General features: G+C 44.8%; 1 protein-coding gene across 1 annotated transcript in view; it reads left to right on the top strand.

Annotated features, from left to right (window-relative positions):
• Positions 1–19334, top strand: part of FLT3 (fms related receptor tyrosine kinase 3) — a 114089-nt gene that overhangs the window by 67351 nt on the left and 27404 nt on the right. The window contains exons 11-17 of the mRNA XM_074982251.1: positions 2996–3164; positions 11942–12048; positions 14457–14568; positions 16267–16445; positions 18745–18851; positions 18941–19073; positions 19163–19267. Coding sequence (XP_074838352.1) covers positions 2996–3164; positions 11942–12048; positions 14457–14568; positions 16267–16445; positions 18745–18851; positions 18941–19073; positions 19163–19267 — 912 coding nt within the window. The remainder of the gene's footprint in view (positions 1–2995; positions 3165–11941; positions 12049–14456; positions 14569–16266; positions 16446–18744; positions 18852–18940; positions 19074–19162; positions 19268–19334) is intronic.

The following is a 19334-nucleotide window of genomic DNA, read 5'->3' as shown; positions in this document are numbered from 1 at the left end:
TACAAAATCCAAATTAATAAATTCAATTTTATCTTGTAGTGTAGACACAGCCACTGTTACATTCTTGCTTGCACTAGTCAACTCCCACCGTCAGGCTGCTAGAGGTGAATTTTAGCTCCTAGTACCATGCCACATAAGCTTGACAATAAAAATCCAAGGCAGAACAAAGGCACATCAGCCCTTTCAGTTTGTGTGGTTTCCAGCAAGGCTTATGTGCTTTCCAGGAAACACAAAAAAACACAATAATATCAAAATGAGTAATGTAGAAGGCTTGAAATTAGTCCCAAACGCCATCACCTGCAGTCCTTATTCCAAAGGTGAGATGCTGTAAAAACAAAGCAGGCCTAAGATCCTGAGATGAGAAATAAGGAGTTGTTCATATAGGAATTCACAATTTCTGAAACATGTACATTCAGCTTCAGTCTTTTACTGAGAAGTGCATTTGTCTGTAACTAAATACAACAGACTGGTCATTCAGTGGTATTCAAAATTTCCCAGTAAAGGAAGGATAAATTTGAACCCAGCGTCTGAGGCTGCTGCTTAAAGAGGAGACAAATATCTCTTTTGTTTTCTTTAAGGCTGGGGGTAGCATAGAAAAACTGTACCCTCGGATCCCAAAATTTAACCATGGAGTTTGTTTAAATTTAATGGTCCCATACCTCACCCTGGAGAATCTCAACACTGACAAATGCAATTTGTAGATGAATGACATGGATAGATTTCCTTACTGATAGTCTAGTCTCAAATGGAGACGAGCAGCATTACTGTAGGAAGAAAACACTTCAGTAAAACAGCTTAAATTGCTATCTTTCTGCTCCTTTTCAAGTACGCCAGCTCATCTCACCTTTTTAATTTTAGCCCTATTCTCAGCTTGCCAAGTCTGGCAGAGAGTTTTTAAACACAACAGAATCCAGACCATCCACTACAGCTGCAGAGTTCTTCATGTCTTTTATTTTCACATCCAGTTTCTGGATGTTACCTAACACTGAAGCCATTTTTTATCAGGTTTGGATAAACAATGTGGAGCATTATCCAATCTTTGTCCAGGAGAGATGAGCTATTCTAAAATAAATGATTTAAAGATGCTGAATACTGGGTTCCAAATTAAAACTAATAACCACAACAAGAAATGTAGACTTGAGAGTTTCAAATTGACTTCCAGGCCCCTAAGTAATTAATCTTCAGACATTTTGAATAGAAATCCAAAACTTGCCACATGGAAACAGGAAAAGTGACAGTTGTGCAAACCAGATCACTCACTCTTGCACTCCCTTCTTTCAACCTTAGGAGAAAAAGCTATTTTGTTTACATTTTTTTGTAGAGAAATAGTATCACTTTATTTCAAGGCACTTGTAAGCAGTGTGGCATTAGCCATTAGATCCAATTTATTTGAAAGTGCTCACTGCATAACTTCATATGACTTTCCACCTGAAAAGATGAAAAATACTCCCCTCAGTACCATTTGGACAGCTAAGAAGATTAGAGCCGTGTCTACACGTGCACGCTACTTCGAAATAGTGGCACTAACTTCGAAATAGCGCCCGTCACGGCTACACGCGCCGGGCGCTATTTCGAAGTTAACTTCGACGTTAGGCAGCGAGACGTCGAAGTCGCTAACCCCATGAGGGGATAGGAATAGCGCCCTACTTCGACGTTCAACATCGAAGTAGGGACCGTGTAGTCATTGTGCATCCCGCAACTTCGAAATAGCGGGGTCCGCCATGGCGACCATCAGCTGAGGGGTTGAGAGACGCTCTCTCTCGAGCCCCTGCGGGGCTCTGTGGTCACCGTGGGCAGCAGCCCTTAGCCCAGGGCTTCTGGCTGCTGCTGCAGCAGCTGGGGATCCATGCTGCAGGCACAGGGTCTGCAACCAGTTGTCAGCTCTGTGTATTTTGTGTTGTTTAGTGCAAGTGTGTCTGGGAGGGGCCCTTTAAGGGAGCGGCTTGCTGTTGAGTCCGCCCTGTGACCCTGTCTGCAGCTGTTCCTGGCACCCTTATTTCGATGTGTGCTACTTTGGCATGTAGACGTTCCCTCGCAGCGCCTATTTCGATGTGGTGCCACGCAACGTCGAAGTTGAACATCGACGTTGCCAGCCCTGGAGGACGTGTAGACGTTATTCATTGAAATAGCCTATTTCGATGTTGCTACATCGAAATAAGCTATTTCGATGTAGGCTTCACGTGTAGACGTAGCCTATAACTCACAAAAATTGGAGACAACGTAAAAAGGGAGCATTTCTTGTTTTAAACCATTGTCCCTTTTATGGAATTTCCACCATATCATTGGCTAAAGGAGGACTTCAGGTAGAGAAAACTGTGCTTTACAAAGCATCCGGAATTGGCTTGTAGAAAAACATTTAAAAATAAAAGTCCAAGCCAACACTATTTGCTATAATTCATGGTTTGTTTGTTTCTTTGTTTGTTTCCTTTCTGGACCTGATTCTAAGCCCACTGATGTCAATAGAGTCTTCCATTGACTTCTGTGAACTTAGAGTGGACCCTCTCAAATGTAAATTTTTTAAATTACCATTTATATATATATAAAACCATATATATATATATGGTTGCATGTGTCTCGGGGGTTTACTGTAGATTGGAGAGGAACACCAGGATAGAACTGCATGTTATCTCCTAGTATTACACATGATCTTTTCAAATAACAAGCAGTCCTGTAGCAACTTAAAAACTAACAAATGTATTTATTATGTAGTGAGCTTTCATGGGTCAGACCAAATCTGAGGAAGTGGGCCTTACTCTTAAAAGCTCATTATCTAATAAATAAATACATTAGTATTTAAGGTGCTACAGGATTGCTTGTTATTTGTGAAGCTACCGACTAAAATGGGTACCCCCCTGACTCACCTTATCTTTGAGAAGACAGCGTGGTCACTAGTGATTTTATGACCAATGCATTTATGACTTGCAATAATAAAAGGGAAAAAATGTACACATTTTCAGAATTGCTTGATAACAGAATTTTAATATTTTGTTTATAGAAAAGGGATTTATAAAAGTAACTGATTCAAGAGAAGATTTTGAGATCGATCTGTTGGAAGAGTTTTGTTTTGAAATTAAGCTTAAAGCATATCCACCAATTAGATGTATATGGATTTCTTCCCAACAATCATTTCCTTGTGAGCAAAGCTGCAGTGCAGATGGATACAGGTACTTAACTATTCTGAATATTTATTATAACTTGTAAAAATATTTATTTTATTTTTGTCTCTTAAAATAGACGTATTTGTTCATTTTTTCTTTTAATTTGTAAGGTGTGGCTTTTAGTTTTAAGTTGGTTATTTTAAAACATAAATAGATTGATATTGTGGAAGAGCAGCATTACCAAAATGTTCTATAAAGTTACTTGTGCCTTCAAGAGCTACTCATAAATATTTTGCATTATCCATTTGATTAGTCTTTGTAGCTATGTCTACACTGGGATGGTACACGAAATAGCGTATTTCGATGTAGCAAAATCGAAATAAGCTATTTCGACGAGTAGCATCTACACATCCTCCAGGGCTGGTGCCATTGACATTCAACGTTGACATAGGACAGCGCTACATTGAAATAGGCGCTGCAGGGGAGCCTCTACACACAAAAGCGGCCCAAATCGAAATAAGGGTACCAGGAACAGCTGCGGTCAGGGTCACAGGGCAGACTAGCACTTCCAGGGCAACAGCAAGCTGCTCCCTTAAAGGGCCCCTCCCAGACACACTCAGCCTGCACAGCACGCAGTCTGCAGAGCCACAAGCATGCACACCCCGTGTAAGCAGCATGGAGCCCCAGCAGCAGCAGCAGCCAGAGGCCCACACACCCGCCCCTGGAGCAGTGGCTGCCCTGCTCAGTGCCATGGAGGAGGCAGCTCAGCATCTTTTAGTTGAGGAAGATGAGCTGTCCTCAAGGAACGAAGAAGCAGCCCCAGACCTTGCTGCCCTCCCAGCCTCCCCCCGCCGGACACGCTGCCAACTATGGAGGTACACCACTAGCACGGACTGGTGGGAGCGGCTGGTGCTTGGCGAGTGGGACAATGACCGCTGGCTCCAGAATTTCTGGATGAGCCGGCAGACATTCCTCGAGCTCTGCCAGTGGCTCACCCCTGCCTTACGGCACCAGGACACCCCTATGCGACGTGCCCTCACCGTCGAGAAACGGGTCAGCATCGCTGTCTGGAAGGTGGCCACTCCAGACAGCTACCGATCCGTAGGGCAGCAGTTCGGTGTGGGCAAGGCCACCGTCGGGGCTGTCGTCATGGAGGTAAGAGGACCCAGGGGGAGGGGGAAGCCCGGGGGAGAGTGGGTGCCCGGGGAGGAGCAGGAGCTCGGGGAAGAGGGGGAGCTCAGGGGGGAGCCCTGGGGGTAGGGGGAGCCCGGGGAGAGGGCCAGACACACCCTGCACAACCCTCATGGGTGCTCTCTCATGTCCTTCCCCTGCAGGTGGTCCGCACAATCAATGCCCTCCTCCTCCACAGGCTCATGCAGCTTGGGGACCTGGATGCTGCCATCGCAGGGTTTGCCAGCCTGGGCTTCCCTAATTGCTTTGGGGCTCTAGATGGGACCCATATCCCCATCCGTGCCCCGGAGCACAGCGGAGGAAGCTTCCTGAATAGGAAGGGTTACCATTCCATGGTCCTCCAGGCCTTGGTGGACAGGCAGGGCCACTTCTTGGACATTTATGTTGGCTGGCCTGGCAGCACCCACGACACCCGGGTGTTTAGAAATTTGGGCCTGTGCCGCTGGCTGGAGGTGGGAACCTACATCCCCCAGCAGGAGATCCCGCTGGGGGACACCACCATGCCCCTCTGCCTCGTCGCAGACGCGGCATACCCCCTCCGGCCCTGGCTCATGAGCCCCTACATGAGCCATATCAGTGCCACCCAGGAGCAGTTCAACACCCTCTTGAACCATGCACGCCAGGTGGTTGAAAGGACTTTCGGCCGCCTTAAAGGCCGCTGGAGGTGTCTCCTCACCCGCCTGGATGCGGGGCTCGCCAACATCTCCCAGGTTGTGGGTGCGTGCAGCGCACTCCACAACCTGGTGGAGAGCAAGGGAGAGGCCTTCTTCCAGGGCTGGGCTGTGGAGGCTGGCAGGGCCGACGTCCAGCCACCCGCTGCCCCCAGTCGCCAGGTCGACCCTGAGGGGATCCGGGTCCGGGAGGCCCTGGGGCCCATTTTGAGCAGGCTGCGGGATGAGCGCTGGCAGGGCCAGCTGCTGGTGAGCCACCCCCCACATCCCCCACAACACTACCTGCCCCTACGCCCACACCACTGAGCACCAGAGAGCACACACCACCCACACACTTCTTTTGAAAATAAACCAACACCTATTTTTTTAAACAAAACAATGAACTCAACATTAAGAAGGGGGGAACTATGTACATGGGGGGGCAGCTACTAAAGGGGGGGGTGGAACAAATAAACTATTTACAAGTATGGGGGGAATATGTACAAAGGAGGAGGGGCCGGGGGGGGCAATGTCCTTGGCCCGACACCTGTATCGTCCAGTGCCTGGCGTGGGGGTGGGGCGCGACCCACTTCTGGGCCGGAGGCCCCGTCGAGGCTGGGTGGGGGCCGGGACAACCGGCAGATATGGCCGGGCCAGGTCTTGAGGCCCGCGGTCCCCCTCGGCGGCAGGCTCCAGGACAGCTGCTGGTGGAGGGAGGCTTGGAGGGACGGCGGGCAGAGCAGCGGGGGGGGGCCAACTGCTCCGCGATCCGCTCAAAGGTCCGCATGAAAGCCCCCCAGGCCTCCTGGCACCAGGCCAGCGCTCGCTCCTGCAGGTGGAGCCGCCGCTCCTCCACCTGCAGGCGGCGCTCAGACACCTCCAGCTCACGCCGGAGGCTGGCGAGGAGCTGGGGGTCAGCGGACGCCCGGGGATGGCTCCGGCACTGTCGGGCTTGTCCTGGGGCCGGGCCATGCTCCGTTGCTGGGCTGGGCTGGGCTGTTGCGATAGCCCCGGTGGGCTGTCCGGCACAACGGACACAGTGCCTGTGCTCTCAGGGCCCTCAGATGGTGCAGCTGCAGAACAGGGGGGAAGAGTGGAGACAGCCGATAGTCTGGGCCCTGACCCATGGCCCATGTCCCCCCACCCCTCTGCTGCTGGTTCCCCATCCCCATCCCCCAGAGATGCTGATGATGACGATGGGTGTGCTATCCCCCACCCCGGGGGGAACCTCTAGGTTCTGCTCCCCCCATCCCCAGGGATGGGGCATGGCGCTGTCCTGCTGGGGGGCAGGGGCTGATGGACTTTTCTGAGGGACATGCCACTGCTGTCCTCAGGGCCATGGTCATCTAGGTGTGTGGAGGGCCCTGGTCATGTCCCTTGGCCCTGCCCCTTAACCTCAGGGGTGTGAACCGGGGTACATACCTGACAGTCCTCTCCCACGGTCGGGGGACACCCATCGGGTGGACGCCCTGCTGGAGCTGCAGGAGGGGAGGTCTATTAGCAGCCCCCGTCGCTGGAGGCCTCCTCCTCCTGCTGTGCTGCCCCAGCGGTGGGCTCCTGTGGGGGCCCCTGGGGTGCAGGGCTGGCTTCCGGGCCGGACTCTGTCTCCGGGGCCTCCTGGGGCTCGTCGGCTGAGGTGTCAAGGGTGGCCGGGGGGAGGAGGTATACCGGGGGCCCAGGATTCCCTGAGCTCCCTGTAAAAGGGGCAAGCGGCAGGGGCGGCCCCAGATTGGCTGGCTGTGTCCCGGGCCTGGGTGTAACTCTGCTGCAGCTCCTTCGCCTTACTCCTGACATGGTCAGGAGTGTGGACAGGGTGACCCTGGGCAGCCAGGCCCTCGGCCAGCTGAGCGAAGGCATCTGCGTTCCGCCGTTTGCTCCCCATTATCTGGAGCACCTCCTCCTCGCCTCAGAGCCCCAGCAGGTCCCGGATCTGGGCCTCCGACCAGGAGGAGCCCCGCTGCCTCTTCCCCCGCTGGCTGGCTGGCTGGGAGCCCTGGGTCCCCTTGGGGGGGTGCCCTGTGGGCGCTTGGGGGGCTGGCTGGCTGCCATGGGTGCTGGGTGGTGGGTTGGGGCTTGTGAGAATGTGCAGGCTGTGCTGCTGCCTGCACGAGCTCTCAGCTTCCTGCACAGCAAATAAGGGGGCGGGGAGCTTTAAGGGGCTGCTGCACGCAGCGACCATAGAGCTCAGGGGCTGGACACAGCGTCTCTCAACCCCTCAGCTGATGGCCGCCATGGAGGACCCCACTATTTCGATGTTGCGGGACGCGGATCATCTACACGTGCCCTACTTCGACGTTCAACGTCGAAGTAGGGCACTATTCCCATCTCCTCATGAGGATAGCGACTTCGACGTCTCGCTGCCTTAAGTCGATTTCAACTTCGAAATAGCTCTCGGCACGTATAGACGTGGCGGGCGCTATTTCGAAGTTGGCCCAGCTACTTCGAAATAGCTGGCTAGTGTAGACACGGCTTGTATGTTATAACAAATCCTTTCCTAAATTATACACATAACATGCCTCTTTCAATTATTTTCATTATATCCTCGGAAAACTCAGTTTCGTGATCTTAGACATAATTCTCTTTCTATGAACGCATTCTGATCATCCATAACTGTATTATAATCTTCTAGATGTTCTTCTAGTCTTAACCCATGCTTGTTTCATGTTCACAGTATCTTTCAGGCTGCTAAAGCCAAGCATATTGGCATGTAGTTTCCTAGATATTTTGTAGGTCTCTTAGGCCCTGTCTACATTACAGAACTTTTACTAGCTGTGTTGCTGAAGGCTTTTGCCCATGTTACCAAATGAGTTTTCAAAATAAATTGTTAACTATTTTTTCTGCTATTTCCTGTAATAAGTAGATTAGTAGAGTCTGTCTAGTCCTAATGATTTATACATTCTCCAGGTTAATTTCTTGATATCGTTATCTAATTTCCTTCTGTGTCTCCTTTCAGCTTTGCAAACTAAAGTCATATTGCTTTCTAAACTCTAACTTTGTGAAAAGTAAGGCAAAATGTTAAAATTTTAGCATTATTATCTACTCTCGTCTATGCATGGCCTGTGCCAAGTCTGAAAGGACACATTGCTCGAATGTTGATTTCATGTTCCTCATATGCTTAAAACATTTAATTATTTGCTTAAAACTCTCTTGCAATCTTGTCTTCACTTTTTTGCTTTATAGTTTCATTACACTTCACCTTAGTCTTCAGCCTGTTTGGTCCTATTTTGTAACTGACTTGTCTATCCATCTGACTCAGATAGGTTATTTGGTGTCAGACCATCACGTTACAAAGACAGCACAGATCAGCCTGGTAAAGGATCTTCTTCTGGCATGGAAGCAATAGATCTGTCTTTGTTGTTAGTTTTGGTAGTAGATTTTGGTAGAGTTGATTACCAGGTCTTGGCAACCAATCAGCAGTCCCTGGTGTGAGTAGGCTGATCTCCTCTTCAGTGCTTAAGATCAGTTCTGTAGATGGTCCCTTCTAAAAGTAGTCATGAGTCACTACTCATCCTTTTCCAAGAGATACCACTTACATGCTGATAGTACTCAGCTTATTTACTTTCCAACTACAACAGACCATCTCCTAGCTGGCTGATTGTCTGGCAGAGTGTTGTGTTTGGAGGATAGAAAGTTGGTTCAACCCAGACAAGAGTAAAGTGATGCTGAGCAGCCATGAATAGTGTTTTTAGGAACTCTGAGATAGTTTTGGTAACTCAGACATACAGCTCACATCACCATGTGAGCTCAGGATCATAAATGTCACTCCAGATTGCTTTTTCAGCTTGGAAAGTCATGTTATCATCATATTCTACTATAGTGACAGGCACTTCCAAGTTCTGTAAAAAGCCCCCCTTTTCTGTCTTTTGCAGGCTTAGCTGTGCTTGTTCACACTTTAGTCACCTCCAGACAAGATTCTTGTAACAGAGTCCTAGTCAAGCTACATCAGTTACAGGACATAGCTGCCCAGGTGCTCCATGGCATTGACCCAAGGGATCAGTTTTGTTTAAATGATGTTCTTTAAAAGTTTTCATTTACAGCATCCCAGACAGTTATACTTAGCATTCAGAGTTTCAAGGGCTGGTACAGATTTCAGCCAACACAATGCCTCTGTAGCAAGGTAGGTAGTTAAGTATTATTATAGCACCCATTTTGCAGATGGTTCACATTCCAAAACACACTGTTTGATTTGGATTTTTATTTCAGCCTTGTGTATTTCGGTTTATGGTTGAAAAAACATATCTCCCATCACTTCTACTTTACTCCTTTCATATCCTTTTTATTTATTTTGTTTCCTTTTTTGATTTCTGTTGTTTCCTTATCCAGTTGTTCCTCCTTACTGCATTTTATAGTAAATTGGTAATATGAACTTTGGATCTTAACATTTAATTTCAGGCTATAAAGAATTTGGCACCGTGTTTAGTTCCTCTAAGTCCTAAGAGCAACAATATGTCCTTAAAGACTTTCCATTTTCTGTTCTCTCTTTAAAAAACAGACCAGAGCTGTGTGTTTAGCACACTGCTGCTTTTCACTTCCTTACTGTGGGTGAATCACATCCATGAAGGCAAATGCTCTCATGTACATCTTGTTCTCTCACCTTTCCTTGAACCAGCAGATGGACAACAAAGAAATAACTCTTAAAAGGCTCCCCTTATACCTTTCCTGTGACTAGTGATTCTGGATGTTTGGGTGCCGCACTTGCAGCACTCTCAAGGGGGAGTGGTTTTTAGAAAGTGCAAAGCACTATGGCACTTTGAAGGTGTCCCAGTTGATCACTCAACAACTAAGGCACCCCAAATCAATAATTACTCATGGAAATCTTGGCCTCAGTCAGAAGGCAAAATGACACTTCTTTTCAGTGTCCGTTTTCATGCTTTAGGACCACATATGGCTGGCTGGCTTCAGAACGTTGGATTATGTGTCTTGTCTATAAAAAACTACCCAGTCCTCCATCCTCCCCATCCCTCCACCCTTCAGGTTTCTTTTCCAGTTCTGAGTGTCTCTTTCTCCTGAGTATCTACCTGATCATTTTGGCTGTTTCTTCTCTTCTGACTGTTATAGATTCCTTGTATGCCTGCCCTCTTGACCCCATTCACTGACTGAAACTCTTCCAGCCAGCTATCCTTATTCCCTTAAATCAGGACATCTAAACCATACAACTCCAATAATTACATCTCCCTTAAGTACTCTTCTAACACTGATGAAGCAGAAAAAGCTCCTCTCAAATCTGACAGCAATCTACGCAAACATAAAACCATCACGTGAACAGGTTTAGAAATCAATCCTATTCCAGCACATATAGTTACGTCCAGAGACTCTTCTTGTATTTCTGTATTCAGTGACAGAGGTAACCATGTTAGTTTGTATTCTACCAAAACAAAAGAGCAGTTATGTAGCACTTTAAAGACTAACAAAAATAATTTATTAGGTGATGAGCTTTTGTGGGACAGACCTACTTTTTCAGATCATAGCCTTAGCAGAACAGACTCGAGCTGGCCATATCCCTGTCCCTCTGCTCTTCTGATTTGTCAACCCTGATAACAATTTTTGGACCTCTGTGCTTTATATATCAAGTCTGTTCTGGTAGGGTTGTAGATCTGAAGAAGTGGGTCTGTCCCACGAAAGCTCATCACCTAGTAAATTACTTTGTTAGTCTTTAAAGTGCTACATTACTGCTGGTTTGTTTCTTTATTCAGAAATATTTTGTTTGGAATCTTTGTTAACCTGAGTTTCTTTAAAAAATGTTTCAATCCTGAGGTGTGCTCTGTAAACGTGTAATATGCTGGGGTTTCTGAGCACAGCTAAAGAAATCAATCCATGGCATGTTTGCTTAAAATCCGGGCCATTTACAGCCCCAGGCTGGGATTTCCTTCTCACCATGGCAGATTCAATTAGCCACAAAAGTACTTCTGCCAGCCTCATGGGGTAGCCAGAAGCCACACAAGCAAGAAGCCACAGAAGCCAGAAGCCACAGAACTTCCCAGCTGCTATACCAGCCCAGACCAACAACCCCAAGTTCAGGTGAGACGTTATTTAACCTATTTCAGCAAATCCATGCAGATTCTTCCTGGCCCCAAATGGTCCAGCCACAGTCCCCGGTCAACATACATTTGGATTGTACCCAAAGCAGCACGCTTACCAATCCTTCAGATCTCCATCTAAAGGTTTATTAATAAAAAAGAAAAAACAGGGTTAGAGGGAAAAATTGTTAAAACAATACTTTACATACATGGATTATAGCTATTGATGCAGGCCAGCCATGTTATTTGCTGATTCTTGAAAGTCTCTGGAAGTCCATTTCAGTTTACATAGTCTTAGTTACTGGAGAAATGTAGATCTGTCTAGCTGGAGTCAGCATGCTGGCACATGGATCCTTGGAACGGGACAACAGCTTCTCTCCTCAAGATGGATGCTGCTAGGTCCACCACATGGTTCTCTCTTGTTTCTAGGGACAAAGCCCTCTTTTCTTCCCATAGGCCCTTGAGGATCTGCCCCACCTGACCCAAGTGGGCTGTTGTGGCAAATTGCCATTGGTCGCTGGTTTTGCTAGCACACCCCAGTCATGTACATGGCAAGTGGGATGATGATACCTGGGCATCTGCTTTCAATTCCTTTGCTCAGCCCAGGTCACCTCACCAGTGCGCCGCACTCCACTGACAAGTTCCAAGCATCTGGGATGTAGATTCTACTGCCTGAGCATTTCGCCCAATATCCTGGCTGGGGCTGAGTTCACACCTTCTGATGTGAAATTTAGCACTAAAACATTTTCTAATATAGGTACATAGCTAAAATCTATAACTTTACCTGCAAACATGACACAGACATATAAGTAGCATGCACAGATTTAGGGCATCATCAGCTTTCATTAGACACCTCACATGGCCCCCCCCAGCACAATATATGAAGCCAACAGATATACTGGGAACATAAAATAGGTTCCGTATCCAATATAAAAATCAGTCACGTGACAGCAAGCTCAAGCATTTTCCCCCTTTCTCTCAACAGCATTTCTTCCAGGTTCTGTGATCATAAACATCAATCAGGGGAATACATATTCTATGCAGAAAATGACGACACACATGTGAATAAAACAATGACATTGCATGTGAAACGTAAGTAAAAAATGAACAGGTTTGATTATCTCTGTGGGTGAGAAGGTCCTGATCTCCTTGGAATCAATCAATGGAAGTTTTCCCAGATTTCACATCATACATTTTCTTTCCCATCCCTCTTCCATCTTCCAAAAAGTGAAATATTGTAATATTCTAGATCAGGAAATTTAGGATATTCAAGGGTGCTCTGCCACTAGATATTAAATATATTAGATTATACAATAACACAAGCTTTTTTGAAGACAAAAAAGGAAGGAAGGTTGGATAAATAGGAATTTAAGAGGTAACTAATATGAAGGCTGCTCACTAATGCCTTCTGTTTCCTAATGTCTGTCATGTTCTTATTTGTACATCTCATAAACAAGTCTGAGGTGGAGGGGTTCAGGCCTGTAACAGTGAAAGGGCTCTGTCTGGAGGTGCAGGCTCTGGCATGGGGCTGAAGACGAGGGGCTTGGAATGCATGAGGGGGGTTCCAGCTTTGGGAGGGGCTCAGGACTGAGGTTTGTTGTGCAGAAGGGCTACAAGCCCTGGGCTGGGGTATGGGAAGCATATGTGGGTACAGGCACTGGGCTAGGGGCTGGGGTTCAGGAGCTGTCCCAGGCTCTGGGTTGGGGGTGTGGGCTTTGGGTTGGGGCCAGAGATGAGGGCTTTGGGGTATAGGAGAGCTGGGGAAAACGGGATTGGGTTCAGACTTACCAGGATGGCTCCCTGCTGAGGATGGTGAGAATGGGTCCCTTTCCCCTGGCCCCAGTAGCTCAGTGCTGGGGCTGGCAGAGAGAGGCATCCCCATATGCTAACCCCAGAGATTTGTGGGCTTGGGGAGAAATACCTCTCCCTGCTGCAGGCCTGAACCTCTGCACAGGGCTTAATGGGAAGCTGCGCAGACATACAGCTTAAGGTAATTTAAGTTACAGGGTGCTCCTCCAAGACATGAAATGTCACACCTTAGTTTACTAGAAGAGGGTTAGTCACTGACTATCTAAAAGGCAGTAGTTATTGTGGTTCCTTTGGCATCCAGCCATTGAGGCCGTAGATGGCGTGCTTCAGTTTCCCCTCTCATGCAACAAACCATATTTGTTGTGGTTTCTCTGCAGCGGTGAGCTTTAAATCTGTTTTACAGCCATTAACTGAGAAGTTGCATTACCATAAACTTTAACATCCATATCAAAATTCATATTCCTCAAGTCTTAACATTATTACCATAATTTTATCACACATGGGCATTTATAAATATCTTTATGATACCACACCCTCTGTTCAGATAGTCTGGTGTGAAGATGGTTTGTTCATTACCCTGGATGTCTTTTGATTCTGTCCCATATTATAAATCCCTTTTCTTCCCTGCTGTGTGGACTCTTAATTTAATCCGGTTTCTGGGATTTTGTTACCTCAGGATGTGACATGCGAGAGGTCCAAGGGGATCCTGCATAGAGGCTGGCCCTTTAGGGAGCTGTGTCCAAACTCCAGGACTGCAGATGCAAAAAAAAAAACAAAAAAAAAAACAACAGCTTCCTTTTTGGGGTTACCCTTTGTTTCTCCCTCCCAGTGCTGAGTTCTTCTCTATCCCCTTTTCCTTGAGGTCCATGATCTATGTTCTCTGGGTTAGGTGTGTTTACCCTTGCCCAGATGCACCCTGGTCCAGAAGCTCTCAGCAGATCATAACGTTTCCCCTGATAATCTCACATCACTTGGTTTACTGCAATATCACAATTATATACAGTGTGATCCTTCCAAAAGCCACTGAGCATCACAAAGCTATGAACATTTAGTACCCAGTAGTGCTGCAGTGGCAGGGGCTCTGCATTCCATCCAGTATTTTTGCTGAATGCTTTCAGTCATCCCACCTTTCTTACATATTAGTAATATCATGCCATTGCTTTACATTAAATGTCTCCAATAGAATGCTCTTCAGTGGGAACCAGGCAATCAGATTTCGCCTCTTCGCGTCTAGCACAGTTTGGATGAATGATTGTATTGGGGCTGAGAATTAGGAAGTCCTGAGTGTTAATCCTGTTTCTGCCACTGATTCACTGTGATACCTTGGGTCAGTTACTTCACCTTTTCATCCCTATTCCATTTTACATCAAAAGGAAAGAATGTGGTTTCATCACAACCAAAGTGATCAAAATCTACTTATGTATTTAAAAAGGCATCCCATCAACAGGGGCCATGTTAGTTACTCTCCACAGAACCCCTATGAGCTGGGTAGGTATTGCCAGAACTAGGAGTTCTGGGGTGTAGCAGCACCCCCTGGCTTGAAGTGATTTCCGTTATATACAGACAGTTTGATTCAGTGGCTCTCAGCTCCCTCACTATACAACTTGTTTCAGCACCCTGGGTGTAACTTTATCAACTGTATAATTGGCTAATGTGTTGTTTTACCCTTTTTTGTGCTATGTTTGTTACAGGGAAACCTGAAGTAACAATACAGTCAACATCAGAACAGATTTCTTGCTTCTCTGATAGTTACCCTGAACCATTTTGGACTTGGAGGAAATGTCCAGGACCTGATTTTTCTAAGTAAATAAAGACATTTTTCTACACACACAACCCTGCTTAAAAAAATCCAACCTGTAATGTTTCTTTGGTTAAATAAAGGCTAGGAAGTGACCAGGACACTGTAAGATGAACTTTCAGCTGGTTGTGAAATAGCAGTCTGATATAGAGAGGAATCAGACTAAGTGAGAGTTTTTCCTTTACTTTAACAGAAGCAATATCAGGCCCATATGTAAGTGTATTTGAAGCTCTTTATTTTGAAATAAACACAGCTGTGTGTATGGCAATAGTTAGGCATTAATTTAATCACACAGGCTACATCTACACTACAGCAATCTGTCAACAGAAGTCACTGTCAGAAGAGAACTACTGGCAAAACTTCTGTTGATAGATTGCATCTACACATAAAAGCAGATCAAAAGAGCAATCCACTCTGTCGACAGACAGCAGCCAGACTGCCTGGCCCTTTCCCAACAGAATGGCTGACTAGAAGCTCTGCAAACAGAGCTGCCCAGTGAACTGGCCCTGTCTGTCAACAAAAGGGCCCTGGAGCATCTACACTGTACTTTTGTTGACAGAACTTTGTCAACGGAAGCATTATTCCTCCACACAGAGAGGGACAATGCTGTCGGGGAAAGTGCTCTGTTTTGTTGAGACTCTGTCGACAAAATGTCTTTTGTGTGTAGACGGTCCCTGAATTTTGTTGACAAAAACCCAGTTTTGTCAACAAAACTCTAGTGTAGACACGGCGACAGTGTCCCAGTATGGATGGATCCCATATAAGTTTTCCTTTGTGCATTTAGTGGTCCTACTGAATCAAAGTACCAGGGTGCATGGATTTGTCAGGGAATACATTGAAGTGTCAAGGTATTCTTTTGGTTTAGCTAGCCATTTGATTACATGGAAGTTCATTAACATTCTGATTTAATACTAGAGGAAGTCAATGAGTAATTCAATTTACTGCAATAGAGGTTGAATCAGGCCTAAAACTTCAAGATATCAAAGTATTTCTTGCATTTTGTTGATATTACATTACTCATTGTAAAAACTCATTCCAAAAACAATCCTACATTCAAATGAAAGTACCAGATCAAATATATTAATGAAAAATTATGAATGAGATTTTAAATATTTTAAAAATGTTTTCTACATGGTATGATTATTTTTCCATTCTTCCATCTATGCCTGCTTCTTTTTATAGGTCTAATTATACAGAAATCAAAAAGAAAGGAAAACATATGACTAAATAAATTTAAAATATTTCTTAAAATAGCTTTTTTATAGATATAATGCAGTGACTCTGAGACCCAATGTCTTGAGTTATAACACCTAATTTTGATCCCATCATTGTATAGGTGTAGCTGGGATTATGTTTTCCAATGGGCATTACTTTGCAGAGATCAACTTTTAATTTCCTCTGCCATTTTGTTGCCCAGTCACCACATTTAGTGAGATCCCTTAGTATTTCTTCATGGACTGCTTTGGGCTTAACTTTCTTGCGGAGTTTTGTATCATATGCACACACATGCACGTATCTACAGTGATATAACTATCCTATCATGTATAATGTATGCAGATGTATATATCATCATGTATAATAACATGCTGGAAGAGCTCAGTGATATTCTGTCTACCACAAATATCAGCCACCTCTCATGATATGGCCTTCCCAGAACCCTGTGCAGGTTGTAATAATCAGAGCTGGACCTCATTTCTTTTTAGTTGTACAGAAGAAATCACAGATGGGATTTTGAGAGAAATACCCAAGAGGAAAACCTTTGGGTCCTGGCATTCCAGCAGCACTTTAATTATACAGGATACAGTGATAGACTCTTCCATTGAGTGCTGTGCAAACAATTCCGTTGGTGCCTCTTGTGCAAAGGAAATCATTAAGCAACAAGGTACTGTACTGTTACTGAGACATTGAGACAGTGCAGGCCGTCTCAAGATAAAGATTGCAAAGAGAAAACTATGGCATCACTAATTTGTATTGCTCACATTGAATATTCTTTTGAAATAATATAGAGGATTCCACGCAGGCTGGGAGTGGAATTATGGGTAAAATGTGTGTCTCATCTAGCATGATTTTTTCCTTATGTTCAGTGATATGGCATTCGGGACCAAATTCAGCTGTCCCAAAGAAGACTAGTCCTCCATTAAAATCAGCTGCAGAATCATGCCCTTTGAATCTAAAGACCTGGGTTTTATTCCCGTTAGGAACCTATACCTTGAAATTAAGTTGAAAATTGTGCACAGCCCCTTTGGGTTATGAGAAAATATATAATATCATGCATAATATTTTATGTATGATTGCAAAGAAGCAGCAAAATGGCTATTCAGTCATGTTCTGTTCACATGTCTTCTTGGAGATGAAAGATTTACAGCCCATATGTATTACATAAGGAAAAATATTTGAGCTATAGAAAGTAACATACAATGTTGTTTAGGAAGAGAAGAAATATTAGTGTTACTGAGTCTGAACATAAAGGTTTTCTTTGTCTTGAAATGACAAGATATGTTCTTAATTCAGTAAACGTATTGGTCACAAGTGATAGATGTTACCCAGTAACATTTCACGAACACATTATGTAGTGTTATAAAGGATATTAAGGTTGCTCAGTTTTGTACTTAAGAAGACATGTTGCAGCTCGTAAAAAAGGAAATAGAGAAGGAAAAGGAGTGGGTAGCGGAGTCATTCTGCTTTTGTGAGAGAAGCTCACACACTTTCACCATGAGCATCTTAAAATCACTAAAATATGTCAGGAAAAAGGGAGGGAATTCTAATTTTAATTCCATTTGTTATTTAGGAATCATTTTCATTTGTCTTTGTGACACCCATTCTGGTTTGTTATTGATAACGTGTGCACTGATTAGTGGAGTACCTAGGCTGGAATATCTATGAGAACACATTCAAGTATTATGAGTCCAGTCTTCCAATGTCTAATTATGTGAATTTAACAAACAACGAATTTATTTAAATATGTGTCAAACATATTTAGTTTGCACAGGAGATGTATAATGTATGGTTGCATGCACTGTATGCTGGTGTGAGTTTTCTGAATGGACAGTGATGTATTCATTTGTATGATGAAAATGTTATATCTGGTAATTTTGGCCTGAAGGTATTAACTAGACATTAGCAGAGTAATGCTCTAAGCAGGTTTTGTGTAATTGGTCCTCAGTTAAATGGTGGAATTTATATATTATATCTGCATTGAAGTAGGGGTTATGCAGTTAACCTTGGAACGGCTTATTTGTTTGGCTGCTTCTCTTTAGATTCGAGGGATTTGGGTAACATGTCGTAATGGCATCTGGTTGAACAATGATGCCAAAGAGTTTAGCGAGTCATATAACATTCACTTTTTGAATGAAAATAAGTTTCAGTCATACACTGTGTGGAAGTATTGCCCCTCTTGTTCTGTTATGAATACAAGTCATTTTCAGTGCTGACTGAGGCTCTGACCCAGACATCTGCAGTCATTTTGAAGTACTTCCATTCAACACCCTTTCCAGAAGTAAAATCAACTAGGGGGAACTAATAGGCAGACATATTTATGATAATCTTCTTAGGGGATTCCTCCCTGTTCATTCTGCTTTGGGCTGTCAGTCTGTCCCATGTGGAATGGCTCATGATGCTGACCAGGGATCCAAAGGAGATCAGGTGCACCTATATGGAGATCTTTTGCCATCACTCTGGCTCTGAGGCCCCAGCATTTCCTATGCTCCCTAGCAGCATAGCTTCATTGCCAGGGACTCCCCAGCCTGCAGCTGTCCCTTCACTGAAGATGTTTTCCTAACACAGACATAATGTAAGTTCTGTGGTGTAAAGGGGAAAGAGTGTGTATGCTCCTGTCTCCACTCTCTGGGCCATCCAGATCCTGCCCTTTTCCTCTGCATAAACCTTTTCATCTTGGACCACCTCTACTGCAGAGGCAATGGAGCCCTCCTTTGTATGGGAGTTTCTTGATCCACATACAGAGGATCTTAGTCATATACTAAGGTCTGAGCAGCTTGAGCTGGCTCCCTGGGAGAAGTTGACCACCTGCAATTCCCAAGGGCAATTCTCAGGTTCAGAACAAAAGTGAATGAAAATTGTGGAGAAGAGACAAACATGACAGTTTTTACTCTGTTCCTTGTAGTTTAACATTACATACAAGTCCTGATTCATTGTTTAGTAACATGTATCTTTTTAAATTACAGGAGCTGTTTTTTCCCCTCAAGATAACGTTTCCTTCTATGCAACTATTGGATTTTGCCTTCCATTTGTAGCTGTTTTGCTTATATTTATTTTTCATAAATATAAAAAGGTAAAAGCAAGAAACTTAAATGACTGCCTTCCTCTCCCCTCTCTCAGAAAACTCTCTGCGGAACTAATACAATTTTTATATTTCTAAAGCAATTTAGATATGAAAGCCAAATGCAAATGATACAGATAGTTGGTCCTTCAGATAATGAATACATCTATATTGATTTCAGTGAATTTGAATATGATCTCAAATGGGAGTTTCCAAGAGAAAATCTGGAATTTGGTGAGCATTCTGCTGTGTAAATATGAAGTCATCGTATCAGGTTGCATTGCATTAAGCTAGAAACCTCGTTAACTCATTTTGTCTTGTAGGGCAGGCACTTGGCTCTGGTGCCTTTGGAAAAGTAATGAATGCTACAGCTTATGGAATTAGTAAAACAGGAGATTCAGTCCAAGTTGCAGTCAAAATGCTGAAAGGTACAGTAAATTACAGAGAGATACTGCTCTCACAGGCAGTGGCTTCTTGGTTGTGTTTTAAGGTAGA

The sequence above is a fragment of the Carettochelys insculpta genome, chromosome 1, assembly GCF_033958435.1.
Source record: "Carettochelys insculpta isolate YL-2023 chromosome 1, ASM3395843v1, whole genome shotgun sequence".
Classification (NCBI taxonomy): domain Eukaryota; kingdom Metazoa; phylum Chordata; order Testudines; family Carettochelyidae; genus Carettochelys; species Carettochelys insculpta.
Note: the sequence above shows the minus strand (reverse complement) of the source record. Positions and strands in the feature narration are given on the sequence as shown.